Raw genomic sequence first — 18429 nt, 5'->3', positions numbered from 1 at the left:
GGAGTGACGATTTAGAAGAGTATGAGGTCATGTCAAAGGAGAGAGGTGAGGGTTTCGAGGGGAAAAGTGGTGAGGTTAGTGGGAAGAGTGATGTGTTTCCTCTGCTTCAGAGGAATAGTAAGGATTTTGATGTAGAAGACATGCAAGAGGCCTTCATTCAGGATTGTCCTTAATTTACAAAAATGCTGGTGAGATGTCTGGGTGTTGGATTTCTTGATTTGGACGACCATCTTGCTGCACAACTTTTGCATGAAGAGGTAGGAAGAAAGGCCAAGGTGGTGTCACAAAAGCCATGGTTCGAGAGTGGTAAGCGGCATGTCTCAACATCAAACTAGAGCTACAAGATGTTAAGCCAGAGCTTACCAAACTGGCGAAAGGCAGCTTGCATCTCATCTTTATGGGTCGAGTCCCAATCTTGGGAGAGCTTCAAACATTTCTTGCCTTTGAGTGTAATGTACCTTCATTAGGTTACTCGACTTGATTTCTTGGTAAAGGTTTTTTTCTATGGCGTATGCTTTCTAAGCTTTTGTGGGATGAAATGGTGTGAAGATTTCGTGTCAAGGCTACTATATTGGTTATCTCGTGGTCTCCTTCCTACAATATTGATGAGTTTCTCTATCACAGGTGTCCAGTTTGGGTGGATGTACTTGATCTACCCGCGTTTGGATTCTATGGAATGGATTGCTACTTTGCTAGGTTTGGTGCTTATGGTTCCCTCTCTGTCGAGATCACTTTCGAATCTTCTTCAGGCTTGGATTTTATGAGATCAAAGTTTTGATGTACTAGACTACATCAATATTGAGCCTCCAAATGGGTTGGTGGTGGCACAACAGGTGCACTTCCATGCATTGCCTGACACATGCTACATTTTCCATGGTACGACTCGTTTTGCACACGGAACTATACTAAGAGGACTAAGTAACACACAATTGGCTCATGGTGATCAGTTGGAGAATGGTCCTACTTTGGAAGAAAGTGGAGGGGAAGACAAGTCAAACATGTAGAAAGAGAATCTACCCTTTGTGGAGAAGACTGCTGCAACAAACAAAGCCCCTTCTGGCTCGAAGTCTAGTGATGGTTAGTGGAAGATAGTTGGTCAAAAAGGAAAGACAAAACGAGTGTTGTAGGACAACGCTGCTCCCGGTTCAAGTAGTTCTGATAATGTAGTTGTAGTAATAGACAGGTCCGAAATTATTAAAAGTGGGTCAAAGTACAGCACGGCTCTTAGGTGCAATCTAGATATGAGTCCAGTAACATGCAAGGCGTTGTGAAGGCTCAAGCGGCTTGGGAGGTCAACAAGTCCAATGACAAAGAGATACCAAAGGCATACCATTATAAGCAAAACCTGGAAGACCATCAGATGGGGAAGAAAGATTGTGGACCAAGCAATCACTAGGGAGAGCAGTCTTCGCAAATATCTATCTCAAAATGCTCATTGACAAGGATGTGGCTCGTAATGCCGATATTGGTAAGGAGAGTAGATTTAATTTCCTCAAAGATTCTTGTAAGGTCTTGTTGAGATGAGGAGGTTAGAGATTAGGGTGGAACACTCAGTATGCAAGCTGATTGTATCATCTCTTGGAATTTGAGGGGTAACTGTTCACCTGTTAAGTAGAAAGGTTGCATTTCAGTTATCAGCCGATTTGAGTTTGATGTGCTTTTGATGCAAGAAGTTAAATGTGGGCAAGAGGTGGATCAATAATAGTTGCAAGGGGATCCAAGAAGTTTTTAGGCACCCTCAAGGGTGGAATATAGCAGCTTCAATGAGTAAAGATGGTTTTGCTTTTAATGTTATCAATGTTAATGCTCCAAATGCTTTGGTAGATTGCAGTGCGTGCTAGCAATTTCTGAAGGATAATGTTGTGGGAGAGAAATGGATTATGGTAGGTGATTGTTGGAATGTCACCGAAGATGCTGCGTATAGATCTCACCCAGTGAGGTCTATGTTGTCTTTTGAATAGGGATCATGGAAGATGAGCTTTGCCTAGATATGGACTTGATAAAACTGGATCCAAAGGGACTGCAGGGACTTTGATGGAGCAACTGTAGGAAGGGTGAAGAATTTTGAGCCGCCTAGACAGAGTATACGTATCAGGAGAAGGGTGTTGGATGTTCCCCCTATGAGAGGTGGATATGTTGTAAGAACTAGCTTATCTAATCATATTCTTGTTGTTTGGGGGTTTAGTATCCCTCTTGTTGCTGGCAAATCATTTGATAGCCCTTTTAGGTTTAGTAAGAAGTATTTTCTATCGAAAGCTTTCTATCGAAGAATAAGGGAGGTGTGGTAGTTGGCAAGGATGGGTTTGGAGGATCCATGTGCTCGATGGGATATGGCCATGGGGGCAGTAGTGAAAGAAGCAACAGTTTGGGCTAGAAGGATTGGGTTGCCAAGTGGAAAATGGAAGATCTATCCATGCTTAGGGGTGCTCTGAGGAATGCTGTAAAATTATTGCTGAATGACTTGATCTTGGCTACATTACTCACTGAGGTGGAACAAGAGTTGCAAGTAAGAGAGATGGATGAATGTGAGTTAGCGAAAGCTAGATGTAGGCTAACTTGGTTGGAGTCGGGAGATTACTCATCGAAGCTATTCTTCCAATCGGTGAAATGGAATGTTTAGTGGGAGTCTATTGAGAGAATACAAGGTCCTGATGGTAGGATTGAAACAAAATTTTGGCATATAGCTTCAATCTTTTAAATCACTTTGCTGGGCTAATGGGAGCCCCCACTCGTGGCTGAATGCCTTATCAAATACTCTAGAGGGGATTTTGATCCATGTATCCGAGTCTCTAAAGCACCAACTTGGGTGTCCTTTAACGACAATGGAGCTAGAATCTGGTCCGTTAGAACCCGATTCTCCCTGCAAATGTCAAGGGTGATGGTTTATTATAAAGTTGGCCATATTGTTTGTGTGAATAAGGTGATGCTCACAAGAGCTCACGACTGATCCTCAATCTAGTCCCTATACAATATTGTCATAGGAGTACAATCATATGAATAAAGGTGTCGATATCTTTCGATCTTGCATCCAGCTTGGATTTCCTTGCTCCCTCGCATCGAGAACATGCATCAAAAGAGAGGAATATTATAAGAATTCAAAATGAAAATAAGCGATTTTGAATGGATGAGCAATTGAAAATATTTGTATGATATTATATAATATATAATTATTATAATTACACATAGTATGGATGGGGAGGCGGCCCGCTTCCTTCCCCAAAGAGTTATAATCCGAGGGAATGGACCCTTCCCTGGGTGCCGAGAATATAAGCGCCATGAATATAAACTCCGAGAATATTAGCGTTGAGAATAAGTCTCACGAATGGATAAGATACTGGCATATTACTTAAATGTCAATAGTCATAATCGTAGTCGAATGTCGGTAGCATCACCATGAGCAATTGCTAATATTTTCTTTGTTCTAGCTTTTTCTGCAAACAAACTAGAACCATCAATTGCCTTTGCACTAGGATTGTTAGTCCAATTTCTCTCTGCTTCGAGGCAGCGCTCTAAGAACACACTTTCTTTTTTAAGAAAACACACACACACTCTCTCTCTCAATTTGCAAATATTCGAACTTTCCTATACACGGGCTTCCTTCACAGGTGTTATTCATTAATCTTTGACAATTGTTTCCTTTGAAATTGAACGAATTGAAGGAGAACCAATTAAGACAGTGCTCACTCACTTGTTTATTACACAACAATTTTTCTGGAATGTTGGGTAGCATGGTTAATCTGATATCGTGCTTCTGCTCTGTTGGAGATGGTGAGAAATACGACGGGGGGATGCACAAATTACGAATGCTTGAAAACCCAACCAGAGCGATGCTTCCTTGCTAACAATGATTCCTGTGAAGGGTGACGATCTAAAACTGTGGTGAGGGGAGAACAATCTCTTTGAGTGGCATAAGTTGTGGGAACACGCTGTGACGTAAGAAAGGCCGTTTCGGACGAGGCATAAACAATCAGGTAGCCATCAACATAAGTGCTGGGTTCTGACGTGCTGAAAATGGCTTCCAAAGACATTTCAATTGACAGTACATAAGTCGTTGAGGAGGCAATTTTGCAAGCAACGTTGCGATGGGATGATGGGCACTGCGTGCACCCAAGAGACAGGGGATGATGGACATTGTGTGTAAGTACACAAGTCGTTGAGGAGGCAATTTTGCAAGCAACCTTGAGATGGGATGATGGGCATTTTGTGCAGTCTTGTGTTGGTGCCAAAAGACAGTCAAGTTGTTGCCAGGAGGGAGGATGGGCCGTGGCAGCAACTCTCCTCGCAGCAAATTGCCTGTCTGTTGGCAAGTTTCTACGGGAGTAGGAGGCTCAACATATACATCTTCCCCATTTTGACGCTTGTTCCGATGCAATTCATTGAGATCGAAAGCTGAGCGCATGCTCTTCTCTTTTCTATCAGAGTTCTCTCGTATGCGTTGGCCTTCTCTTTCATCGTGCTTGCGCCTTTCTGCGTCTCAGTTGGTTGATCTTGCTTTGTCGGAGGTTTTTCTCTCGGCTGAGTTATCGGATCGTGTCGTGTGGAGGGTAGCTCCGTGCTTCCACCTTCCTTGCTTATGGGCACACAGCTTAGGCTGCCCTTCGGCCGCCGTTCCTTTGGTACAGGCAGACCTGGAAATGAAGTTCACAAGACGCTACTCAAACAGTTTGATGCACAGTTATGTAAAGCGTGGAAAAATGGTGGATGCTCGCTATGTGTTCGACAACATGCCAAACCGAGATGTAGTGTCATGGAACATTATGATTCTGGGATATGCTAAACAAGATGATGGTGCACAAGCTTTGCAGTTTTACTCACGCATGTGCCGTGAAGGTGTCCAACCCAATGTGCGTACGTTTGTTGGCACATTGAAGGCTTGCAGTACCCTGGCAACACTACAACAGGCAAAGCAAGTTGATGGGATATTTGTGAAATTAGGATGCCTGGAGAAAGGTAGAGCGATCCACTCTCTAGTAGTAAAGAGTGGCTTTGAATCAGGTCTATTTCTGGAAACCACCTTGATAGATATGTACACCAAATGTGAGAGCATGGAGGATGCATGGCATATCTTTCACAAGTTGCCTCATCGTGACGTGGTTTCCTGGAATACTGTGATCTTGGGCTATGCCAAGCAGGAAGAGGGTGTACGGGCTTTGGATTTGTATGCTCAAATGCTGCAAGAAGACGTCCAACCAAATCATCGAACCTTTGTGAGCACATTGAAGGCTTGCAGCAGCCTCATACTACTGGAAGGGTGCAAAAAATGTAACGGAAAATTTGAGAAAACCATGTGCTTGGAGGAATGTAGATTTATCCATTTCCAAATTGTAAAGAATGGTTCTGAGTCAGATCTGTTCGTGGTAAATGCCTTGGTGGATATGTATGCAAAATGTGGGACCTTGGAGGATGCACTGTGTGTCTTTGAGAAATCATCTCATCGGGATGTGGTCTCCTGGAATGCTCTGATTTTAGGGTATGCCAACCAGGAAGAAGGTGTTTGGGCTTTGGACTTTTATATGCGGATGTACCAGGAAAATATCCAACCGAATGCTCGGACTTTTGTTAGTGCATTGAAGGCATGCACAAGCCTGGCAGCTCTAGAAGAGGGGAAGCAAATTGATAGTAAATTTGCAAAGACAGGATACCTGGAGAAAGGCAGAGCCATCCACTTTGAAGTAGTGAAGAATAGCTTTGAGGTGGATGTATATGTGGGAAACAGTTTGGTAGATATGTATGCCAAATATGAAAACCTGCAGGATGCACGGCGTGTCTTTGACAAATTGCTGTATCGTGATGTAGTTTCCTGGAATGCCATGATCCTGGGATATGCCAACAAGCAGGAAGAGAGTGCACAGGCTTTGCTATTGTATGCACAGATGCATCAAGAAAGTGTCCAGCCAGATGATCGAACCTTTGTTGGCTTGTTAAAGGCTTGCATTAACCTAGCAGTACTGGAAGAGGGGCAGCACATTGACACGGAATTTGGGGGAAGAGGATGTCTGGAGAAAGGTAGATCCATGCACTCCCAAGTAGTGGAGAGTGGATTTGAGTCGGATGAGTTTGTGGGAAATACTTTAGTAGATATGTATGTGAAATGCAGGAGCATGGAGGATGCGCTTCGTGTGTTTGAAGTTTTACCTCATATTAATGTGGTTTCATGGAATGCCATGATCCTGGGCTATGCTAAGCAGGAAGAAGGTGCACGGGCTTGGGAGTTGTATGCACAGATGGTTAAGGAAGGCGTCCAACCAAATGATCGAACCTTTGTAGGAGTGTTGAAGGCTTGCAGTACCATGGCAGCACCTGAAGAGGGGAAACAATTTTATTTGCACTCTGCAATAAAAGAATGCCTTGAGAAAGCGAGAGCCATCAACTTCCAGGTAGTAAAAAATGGCTTTGATTCAAATTTACTTGTGCGGAATACATTAGTGGATACGTATGCAAAATGTGGTGGCCTAGAGGATGCACGGTGTGTCTTAGATGAATCGCCTCATCGTGATGTGGTTACATGGACTGCCATGATCATGGGGTATGCCGAGCAAGAAGAAAATGAGGACGCCTTTAGACTTTATGCACAAATGAAAGACCAAGGTGTCACACCGAATAACTTAACCTTTTTAGCTGTTCTGAAAGCATGTGGCAACGGAGCAGTGCTAGAAACTGCTAAGGAACTCCATTCTCAAATCAGCAGGGTTAGCAATACGGCTACTGCTATTGTGAAAACTAGTCTAATTGACATTTATGCTAAATGTGGGAGCATGATTGATGCCCAAAGGTTGTTTGATGCATTGCCTGCAAGGAATGTTGTACTATGGAATGTATTGATTGCAGGATATGCCCGCCAGGGAGAGAGTGATTTTGTTTTTACGTTATTTGATAGAATGATGCAGGAAGGCATACGGCCAAATGGGGTCACTTTTCTTGGTGTCCTCACTGTATGCAGTCATGTGGGTCTAGTTGAGAAGGGCAAGAAGTATTTTTGGACTATGAGGAAACAGTATGGCATTATCCCAGCTGTTGAGCACTGCACTTGCATGGTTGACCTCCTTGGTCGTGCTGGCCAGTTAGATGAGGCTTTGGTGATGGTTGAGAAAATGCCTTTCCAACCTGATGATGTTATATGGTCGACTGTGTTGGGTGCATGTCAAAATTGGAAGAATCTAGAAGTTGGAAGGCATGCCTTTGAAAATGCTGTTAGCTTAAATGAAAACCGTCCTTCAGCATATTACTTGATGGGAAATGTATGGGCAAATGCCCACGAAACATGATAGGACTTAAGTAATGAAAGATGCTGCTCCAATATGAATGAGGAAGGCATGTTGGACTGACCTTAGCAGATTGCTTCATACATTTTTGATGGGTGATAGCAGACAGCCTCAAATTAAACCAATGCTCCAGCATGGAAGAAACCAGAAGAGAACTGGTGGACTGACCTTAGTACTAGTGGTGAGCATACATTTATGATGTTTGTGATACCAGATAGCTGAAAGTGAAAATGTGCATGGAAAGCTGAAAGATCCGTTTTCAGAATTTGAGGATTGGCATGCAACTGATTTGGAATGTGTTCTACACTGGTTACGTCATTGTAGAATGAATGTGATGTCATGGGCGCAGTGAAAGGCTGCCCGCTTGTGTACCTTGATCGATACTTCCAAGGGGACTATCTACATGTAAAAGACTGCTGGTTTGTGACGAAGCTCTCAAGGTGACATGACTCCAGGGCTCCTGAGAATCCTGACCTGCAAGCATACACAAGAACAACAAGAAATGTGAAGATTTGAGCAGGCTGCTCACCACCCAACCACGGCATCTACGAGAAATGATCTCGAATCAAAAGGTGTCCCCTTCGACTCCCAAACAGATCTCCAACGAGCCTGGTAAGGAGCATCATGACACTACCAAAGAATCTTGGATCGAAGATCCGAAACATCTAGCACACATATCTTTTCATTCCGGAACAACAAATTATTCCTAATCATCCACTGACCTCCTGTCGCCTGTACTGTAGGTGGCACAATCCTGAGTTCTGGTCAACCACGGAGCTAAGTCACTCGCATCGGCTTCTAAAACATAAGGCCGGGTAGGACTGGGCAATTCAAGAATAGGTGCTTCCTTGATACTTTGTTTCAAGGTATCAAAAGTCTTGTTCATTTCCTCATTCCAAGATATAGGCTGGCTGGACTTGCATCCACGACCTTTCAACATGTTGATTAAGGGTACTATGATGTTAGAGTATCACGTACGGACTTTCTTAGAAAGACCGTAAGTCCTATGAAAGAACAAAGTTGTTTCACTGCCTGAGGTATGGGCCATTTCAAAACCTTTTGAATGCGATCTAGAACAATGTTCATACCTTCTGAAGAAATCTTGTGGCATGATCTCCTTCATGAAGAAGTCACATTTACTTGTCTTGGCATATAGCTTATGCTGCCTTACTAGAATTAAGACAATCTTGAGGTGTCCAATGTGGTTCTCTAATGATCGGCTATATATTAAGATGATGTCTAAGAACGCAACGACGAATTTGGTCAAATATCTCGGAACAAATCGTTCATCATTTGCTGGAAAGTAGCAGGAGCATTGGTCAACCCAAAAGGTAATACGAGAAATTCGTAGTGACCATACTTAGTACGAAACACGGTTCTGTCTATGTGCTTTGCATAGATACGAATTTGATGATAATCCATGTGCAAATCAATCTTAGTGAAATACTTCACTCCGGCCAACTAGTCTATCAAATTATACAAGCAAGGAAGAGGATATTTATTATTAATTGTCACATTATTTAATCGTTTGTAATCTTTACACATTCTCGAGGAAGAACCGTCCTTCTTTCTAAAAAGGACAGGTGCACCCTAGGGTGATTTACTTGGGCAAATAACCCATGTTCAGATAATCATGAAGCTGTGAAGTTAACTTGTCGTCCTCAAGCTGGCTCATCCTATAAGGTGAAATATTAATAGGTTGAGTCCCAAGGACCAAATTGATGCGATGATCTACTACCCTTCCTGGAGGTAAACCTTCCGGGAGTTGTGCAGGGAATACATCAACAAAATCATCTAACAACGTTCTCAATCCTCGGTATTCAAATGCACTTAAGTCATTTTTGTTGTTAACCGAAACAACAAATGAAGGAAGCGGAATCAAAACACATTGATACACACCATAATGAGAAGTGCTTAATATATTTCGGAGCTGCATCACAGGTACAATAGGTCTCTAAGAAGAGGGAATATCATCACATTTAATATAAACTTGGATGTCCTTATCTAAAAAAGAGAGAGTATGATCTTTCCATCCGATTTGAATATCGTGGGTTTTAAACCACTCTGTTCCAATCAACAAGTCCACATGTTCCAAGTGCATAACATAGCACATAAGAGTATCCGTGTAGTCTTGAATCCGGATAGAAAGATCATCGATCTTGCGATCCCAAAACTGCTTCCCATTGGAAGCTGTACCTCATAGGTGTGATCACTATGTGTCATGGATAACCCCAACTTCTACACAAGTTTGTAATTCACCAAACTATGTGAGCTACCCGGGTTAAAGAGAATGTGAACTCATTTGTCCCTCACTTCTCCATAAGCTCGAAAAAGGTCATGGGGGGCAAATAATGAATTATTAAAAGTACAATTACAGAAAAGTGGGCAGGTAATGCCATTTATAGAAATACCTATCATTGAGGCTTGGTTAGCTCCCTTAGCTTTGGTTCCTTGGCCTACTTAGAGCTTTGATGCATGTGCTTGTGTTTGGTTCTTGCGCTTAGGACAATCATCATTCCTTGTGTGGCCCCGCTCCTCACAAATAAAACAATGTCCTCTTTCTTTAACTTGAGGGTGTCTAAGAAACGGTATTTACCATTCTTTGTCTGAGTCAAGTTCTTATTGGGAGCATTGTCAACCGACTTCGATTCCCCTGTACTAGAAGCTGACTGGAAGAACTTCCTCTTGTTCTTCCCACTCGTATCCAAAGTAGTAGTTCCCTTTGCACTAGCCTTGGTAATCATTACATATGCGCGTGGTGCATTTATTGTTCTTGATCTAGAGTTTGTAGGAATCACCAATCCATCCCAAAGAATCCCAATAAAGTCACAAGGTCCATCTTTGTACCTTTGGCTTGCAAATCTTGAAACTTCTAGAGAGAAACTTCGAAGGTCAAGTTCTGCTTGGACATATCGAGGGCTTTGAACTTCCCTACAATATCACAATCCTCCTCTTCCTGAATAGTTCTTCAAATTCTATCTAGGTGGAGGGTTTCATCCATAACTTCTTCCATCAGAGTTAGGCTTTTCCAGATAAATACCCTGTTGCAAGTTGGATCTTCTTTTCATCAGGATAGGGGGTGAAACTGGAAGTGTACTTGCCACTTGTGCATGCAAGCGTCTACCACTTGGATTTTGATCTCGGGGATAAGGATCTGTTGTAATGCTCAGACCCAACACTAAAGCTAAAGCATCCACATCAGTGAGCCCTTGAATAGTGCTAGTGAAAAGTGAAAGAGAAGACTAAATCCCTTGAAGTTGCTCTGCCAACTCCATATGATTTGAGTTAACCAAAGTAAACTTTTCGTCAAGAGCGGAGGTGAACTCACTGAAACCATTCTTTGTAACCAAATCGTCATAAAGACCTTGGTCGTCCCCTCCTTGAAAATCCATGCCATGATCCCCCTCGAGAATCTTGGGATCAATCGTATCAACCATGAGTAGATTGTGGCAGCGAAAAAGAGCACTAAAATTGAATTTGGAGAAGAGAGCAGTCTAAGAAAGAGGAAACAATAGGTGGGTTCGAGAATTCAACCGAGCAGTGAACTAGGACTACCACGGGAACAAGGAAAGAAAGAAATAAGCAAGGCTTAATGGAGGAAATAGGCCGATTGATCCGAGCTATGAAATAGCAGCAATTCGGCCCGACTGAAGAGAATCGTTATAGGAGATGGCTGAGGAGAGTATTGGTGCATAACTCTTGGAGTCTAGGGGCTCGTGGAGGGAAGGAATCCAAAAACTTTATAGGCTTAGGTGAACCCTAGCTTTTAGAAAGCCACCCACCTAACTTGGAAGGCTTTTTGCTTTTTTAACCTTCCAAGCATCGAAACCATTCTTGACCTAGACTAGCTCCCATCGCACCTCTCCTCCCGCCCTCTTCTCCCAGCACTAACTCTAATACTCTCAGCCAAAAATTCCATGGCATGCCCTAGCCAAAACCCAATTTTTGCCATAGCCTAGCCCTTCAATTTGGCAGCCCTACGCAAGCTAATCTTCCCGCCATGAGATCCCCTCAACCACAAATCCCTAGCTGCAAATTTTTCTCTCCTTGATTCATCAATGAATCTTCGTAACTTCCCTGCATCATAGTGAATCCTCCTGGGCTCTCTTCACAAATTCTTTCTATCCCAATCCAGATGAACTATAACCCTATCTGACAAATCCATAAGCTCCTGTAGGATATCCCAGGAAATTTTAAATTTGAATCTTACCTGGAGGAAATCACGTCCCTTTCCATCATCATCCCCAAAGAATCATACCTTAATTGACATGATCCCAAAGGTCCTGAGAATGCAGACCTACAAAAACAACAAGTGAAGATCTGAGCAGGTTGCTCACCACCCAACCACGACATCTATGAGAAATGATCTTGAATCACAAGATGTCCCCTCCGATCCAGGAGTTGAGCTACTAGCACAATCTCCCAACCAGATCCCTAACCCACCTGATGTCCTGTCCCATACCACTAGGTGTTGCTTGGAGGCCTTGGATCTATTTTTGGGCTATGGGCTACGCTAGGATACAGATGTGTGTCAACGACATGATCCTGGATCTAGACCTTGAACAAGGGAGCTAGACTTGCGCCCACCTGCGTTGGACAACTAAACCCCTGAGCCCCCTTTACAGGCTCCGGCCCAATGCACCAAACATAGCAAAGCCCTCTATCTACTCAACTTGAGAATCAAGCCTACCTAGCCCTAAGCCCCCCCCCCCTGGCTACTAGAGCTTGTCTTGTGTACCTTTGCACACGTCAGATACCCATCCATGCACATAAAAACCAAATTTCCAAAGTTGTCATAATTGTATTCTGTCTTTAGCGTCGGGGTCCTAGCAGGTAGTCCTATACATTGATCTATCTCTTGTTTGTCATATTCTCTTGTATCTCTATATCTCTTTGGCATGCTTCCAAGCTCACACCCAAAGCCTAGAGACATTCTCCTAAATGGTTGCTAGGTCGGTACACAATCTGTGCATTTGATTGGTCCCATAAATCGATACTTAGGTGGAGTGTGATTTCCAATGTTCCTCCTAAAGGAGGTCATAAGTTTGTGGGACACTGATTCCCGTAACCCCAACAAAGGGGGTCCACCTTTAAATGCTAGACCTTGCCCCCATGTACCTAACTAAATAGTAGGAAAACATTTTTTATTCTTTTGTAAAACATGTCGAATATAATTCTAAAAGAAAAATTACCAAGAAAGTGGATACGATGTGAAGCCGGGTAACAGATTAGGATCACAAATTCCAAGAAGCACAATGGGCCTTCTTCACAGTATTCAAGGTGAAGGATACTCCATTTTGATTGGCATTCTTGAGGTAGTCATTCCAGTGGAATTCCTTGTGCCAAGCTTAATGGTGGCCATCCAACATACGTATGGCTATGAAGAATCCTAGAAGAAATAATTGGATGAATCGTATAAATTCGATGAATTGCAACACAGGGAAGCTTGGAATGCAAAGCACAATCTAGCTAAGGAGAAAGGCATGATTTCCACATCAAGAAACTAGCAAGATAGGATGCTTCTATTGCTAGACAGTGTCTCACTAAGGGGGATGAAGCAAAATCTCCATCATGTGAGAGTAGGGTCCTACCAAAATCTCCATTAGGTGAGAGTAGGGTCCTACCAAATCAAGAAGTGCCTTGAGAATGGAACGGTCACTTTAGATGACTTGGAAGGAAACAAACTTCTAAAACAAATCAACATGATGGAGATTAAGTTGTTTTGGCCACAGGTTTTGTTAGGTGACTGTGAAGACTCACCTCACGGATCATTACATGTCAAATCATGGTTTAAAGTGAGATTAGGTGGTACAACAATGGAGAGGAGCAACCAAATGGTTCACAATCTCCCAGCAAGGTACACCATAAAATGGCCCCAATTCCACTATGAGGGATAATCGAATGATGGAAAGGAGTAGTGTGAAGAGGGTGGTCACTTTACAGTTGACAAGCAGATGTGGTGATGCCCAAACATTTTGAGCCCACTTTTCTCCTTTTAGCATGGTGCAATCTTCTCTCCCCTCCACATCTCTATACCACATAGACTTCCAAGACTAATTAAATGGCTTTGAGCCCGCCGAATGTGCAAAGTCCCCAAAAAGACTACGGGGTTGATACCAAAGAAGAGAGGGCTAAGATATTTAAGGGACTAGGAATCAATGCACCTCCCTTTCATCAATGGCCACTTGTAGCAGTCAACTAGATGCACCTCGCGGGGCTTAACAAAATTTTCAAGCTCCCATGGAATGCAACATTTTGAGAGATCTCAACCATGGAAGCAGAACAGAAGAAGGTGAGAGAGAGGAAGAGCTAGAAGAGAGAGCCACACAAATTTTTGGTGGTGCAGAACATCGTAACCTTCTATGTCATCCATATATATATGGCCCTCTCCTCATCTAATTTGGGACTATCTTCCTGACTCAGTTTCACATATGGAGGCAATGGAGTACTTACTTCCTTCCCCCCCCTCCATATTGAAACATTGCAATGCTTTTGTAACATACTCCTTTTGTGAAAGCCAAAGGAGTTTCCTATTCTGATCACGCGTGATTCACATACAAAGAATATGACCTGCAGGTCCCAAGTCCTTCATGTCAAAAGCCTTGTGCAACTTGTCATTCAATGCATCGAGCTCATAAGTGTTCTTGCTATATCATCCACATAAAGTGCTAGGAGTATCAGGCTATTATCCTTAGCCCTTTTAGTGTAGAGGTCGTAATCAATCTTACTTCTTCTGAAACCCTAGGACCGAATGAAAGCATCAAACTTTTGATACCATTCTCTAGGCGCTTGCTTAAGGCCATAGAGACTCTTTTTTAGGTTGCAAACCAAATTCTCTTTACCCTTTTCTTCAAAGCCTTCCGGTTGTACCATGCAAATCCCCATGCAAGGAAGTTGTCTTGACATCCATCTGCATAAGCTCCATATCCTCTACTGCCACAATCAAAGTCCACACACTTCCCTTGCTTGAACCCTTTAGCAACCAAATGGGCCTTGTACTTAGGCACATCATCACATATTACCTTCTTCTTGTAGACCTATTTACATGGCAATGCTTTCTTTCCATGTGGCAAAGAAACCAAGTCCCAAGTCTTATTTTTCATGAGTGATTTCATCTCTGATTGCATAGCTTGCACTCATCCTCATGCATCATAGCCTCTCTATAGCAAGAAGGCTCCCCGCAATCAGTAAGCATCACATAGTCTACCTATGGAACAAATCTCTCAGGTGGTCTAGACACTCTAGATGTTCTTCTCAAGGGCATTTCAGCCTACTGTCCCGCCTACATATATCAGCCACATTTGGCTCATCATTTCCACCAATAGATGATCCATGATCTCCCTTGATTATGTATCTATGGGAGTCCCTGGGGGCACCATTTCTTGCACATTCAGTGCATGAACAGCTTGCTGTCTATCAACATATGCAGATGGATTCACATCTTGGAAAGTGATTCTCCTCATTTCCACATCCCTCATGGGTGTCTTATGTATCTTCTTCTCATTGAATACCACATCATGGCTTCGTATGATCTTCTTTACTTCTGGATCCCAAAGACGATAGCCCATCTCTCCACTTTCACCATGAGACCTAAAAAGATGCATTTCCTAGACTTACGATCTAGCTTCTTCCGAAGCTCTTTTGGCACATGTGCATATGCCTCACATCCAAATATATGCAAATGAGAGTAAGAGGGCTTCTTTCCACTCCATGCCTCTTCAGGAATACCACCAGCCAAACTCTTATTAGGTGATCTATTGCTCACATGCACTGCAATCTTCATTGCCTCAACCCAAAAACCACAAGAAAGACTTGCATTGGAAAGCATACATTGCAACCTTTCCTGAATGGTGCAGTTCATATGTTCTGCAACTGGATTTTGTTCTAGTGTACAAGGGGGCATGAGCTCCCTCTTAATCCCACTTGTCTCAAAAAAATGCTGAAAGTCATGAGAGAGAGACTCTCCACCATTGTCAGTCCGTAGGCATTTAAGCGTTCTACTTGAATGATTTTCAACGAAAGCCATCCATTTTTGAAATACCTGGAACACATCGCTCTTCTGAGCTATAGCATAAGCCCACAATTTCCTAGTTGCATCATCAATGAACGTCACATATTGTTTAGCCCCACCTAATGACCGTGTAGGCATGGGGCCACATACGTCTGAATGCACCAAATCAAGCCTTTCAAGCTCTTTCTTTCCCCTTCTTTTATGGGATGATTTAGTCTACTTTCCATAGAGACAATGCTCACGAAATTCAAAGGCAAAAAAACTCAAATGCAGTACATAACCCAAATGGCATAAGAGTTTCATTCCTTTCTGGCTCATGTGCCACAACGTGCAATGCCACAAAGAAGTACGTTGCTGCTTGGTTATTTTGCAAAGAGGGATATTGCCTTAGTCTCCACATCAAAATTCATCTTCTGAGGCTAAAGCTGGCTGAAAATAATATTGAATTCATTCAAGTGAGAAGCAATGGAGACCACCCTTCCTTCATCTATAGCTCAAACAACCTCTTCATAAGGTAAACTTTATTAGAGGCAATTTCCTTCTCATAAGTGGCATATAATTTCTTCCACAAATCTTCCATAGTCTACTCATTTACTACTGTGAAATAAAGTGACTCAGCAAGATGAAGTCTAACAGTAGACTTTGCTAATGCATCTAACTCATTCCAATCATCCTCAGACATATATGTAGGCTTAGCTTTAAGCCTTGTTAAGCATTTAATCTGGTTCTTTTGAATAAGCACACCCCTTATCTGTTCTTTTCACAAAAAAAAGTTTGTCCCATCAAATAATGCTGAAAAGCTCCTTTTCAGACATGGAAGAGGATGCCATGATGCAAATGAAACAAAATCCCAAATGCTAGTACTTGTAAGAGAGAAATCACACCAAATACCAGGTGTACCCAAATGTGTATGCCAAAATGGAAGGTGATATCACCAAACCTCAAAGGCTCAAAGCATCAAAATGCATCTGACTCATGTGCATATACTATGCATCCATATGAGCAAATCTGGCCCAAAAGAAAAGTCAACCTGCAATGACAAAACAATGGCAAACCCAATGCAAATAAGAGCCAAATGACTTAAGAATAAACACCGTCCATGGACATAAGCATCAATAACATCTCATCCAAGAGAGCATAGCACTATAAGTGCATCCACTGTAATACGTCAAAGCTGTCCCTCAGCATAAAATAGCACCTATGTGCTAAACATCCATCAATAAAACATCCCACAAGGAAATGTGGGCCTAGAAGCGCATCCAACAAGGATCACAATGCATCCAAATGGCATGTAAAGCATCCACTGCAACCCAATGAAAATCATGGCCCCATGTAATGTCCGCTAGTGAAAATAGAACCTGGGATGCCTCAAAACATGTGTGTCACTACATAATCAAACTCAGGGATTATTTGTTGTGGACTAGGGATGTCACTTGGAAGATTAGTTCTTTGTGAACACATGGCTTTACGAACCCCCACCCTTGACAAGTTGGCACTCCATGTGAACCTTGGATAGCTAGAATATAGGAAGTGCCTAGGTACGTCTGCCATCGACTCCTGATCTCGAACACATGGCATTTAGATGATGTGGACTTGGGATGCCACATAGGAGAGTATAAATTTGTGAACACATGGCTTCGCAAACCCACCCCTGATAGTTTGGCACTCCATGTGAACATTGGAGAGCTATAGTCTAGAAACTACCTAGGTACTCCATGTGAACCTTGGAGAGCTATAGTGTAGAAACTACCTGGACACTTGTGGCATCGACTCTTGGTCTTGAACAATGTCGTCTAGGTGTTGTTTGATGTGGATCCGTGCTTCTAATTCTAATGTTTTGGTCTCAGAGATTGGATTTTTCCTTCTCTACTTCGCTTGGTCATCTGCTAGAAGGCCTCTTTGGAGAATCTTTCGAGCTCGCTTTGGCTTTGATTTGTTGTTCTACATCAGTTCCCTATTTTGGTTGTTTGTAATTATTCAATGCAGGTGACACAAGATTATGCCAACATACATGTCCCTTTAGGGCTATGATTAGGGTCAAGGTTCTCCCATATCCCCATATATGGTGTAACTTATACTTCTCTCAACATCAACTCTTAAAGTTTCTAGGTAGGGGGTGATATACAAAGACATTTTATAATTTTTGAAAATAAAGAAGTTACATCATGGCAATAGAGATAATGGTGAAGAAAATCAAAAAAATCAAAGTATGTACATGAGCGTAGTGACTTTGCAATGGAAGTTTGTAAAAAAAGTACAATTAAGTATATTTTCTTCTTTTAAGTTACAAATGTTGAATACCAAGCCAAAAGTCAAAACCATGAGAGCTTGGCAAGAGGAAGTGGCTCTGTGACTGTTCTTGTGTGACAGTCAACAATATCGATTTCTTCATTGAGAACCTTTTCTATAATGAAGTGATAATGCACTTCAATATGCTTTGTTCTAGCATGAAAGACTAGATTGTTTTCTAGTTGAACCTTTCTCAAAGGATCGGTACTTCAATAAGAATTTCAAGCCATTTAAACCAAATTGTTCACATGTAGCATTGTTTGGTCCTCTGTAATATCCTTCTATTGATGAGATAAGGCCATTGTTGGTTTCTTTTCTTTGCCAAGACAAAGCTACTAAACCAAGACAAAGCTACTAAACCAAGCCTAAAATTATGTCTTCTTCTATATATGTCATATACACTATTTGCCCAATCATTGACATCAATGTATCCATGAAAGTTGAGATCTGTTAACCTATGACAATGCAATCCATAATCCCATGTACCATTTGCATAGTTGAGGACACTTTTAGTTGTAAGGATCTGAATGTTCCAATAAGCTATCAGTATTAATGAGGATCTGTGTTAAGACACTTGTCATGTGATGATAATTTGATATTCCTTTGCATAGGGTAGGGAGTGTCGTGCACTTTAACGGAAACTACTTGAGAACCATTTGAGTATATTCCCTATGCAAGCCATTGGAAATAAAGGCCAATGTGTGGTCCAAACCCCCTCATGGGTGCTAGGTACTTGATGCACGGTTGACATGTGGAAGATTATAAGGAAAGAAATCCCATAAGCATGGGATAATTACAGGATCTTGGGTATATATGAGGTAATAAATGGACCCTCCTTTAGTCTCGTTGGCCTTTTGCTGGGGCCTG

General features: G+C 42.3%; 1 protein-coding gene across 1 annotated transcript; it reads left to right on the top strand.

The window, feature by feature from the left end:
- Positions 1–4397: 4397 nt before the first annotated feature.
- LOC147880364 (pentatricopeptide repeat-containing protein At2g33680-like) lies at positions 4398–7265 on the top strand. The gene has a single exon (XM_087370595.1). It carries the CDS (start codon positions 4398–4400, stop codon positions 7263–7265), a length of 2868 nt encoding a protein of 955 aa, XP_087226721.1.
- Positions 7266–18429: the final 11164 nt, after the last annotated feature.

Source organism: Dipteris shenzhenensis, chromosome 32, assembly GCF_047967505.1.
Source record: "Dipteris shenzhenensis isolate YYH24624 ecotype China chromosome 32, Dip_SZ_1.0, whole genome shotgun sequence".
Lineage (NCBI taxonomy): Eukaryota > Viridiplantae > Streptophyta > Polypodiopsida > Gleicheniales > Dipteridaceae > Dipteris > Dipteris shenzhenensis.
This window is presented reverse-complemented; position numbering and strand designations above follow the sequence as displayed.

Bases quoted from the DNA above. Each gene is read 5' to 3' on its own strand.
- LOC147880364 (XM_087370595.1), top strand. From the start codon at position 4,398: ATGCTCTTCTCTTTTCTATCAGAGTTCTCTCGTATGCGTTGGCCTTCT.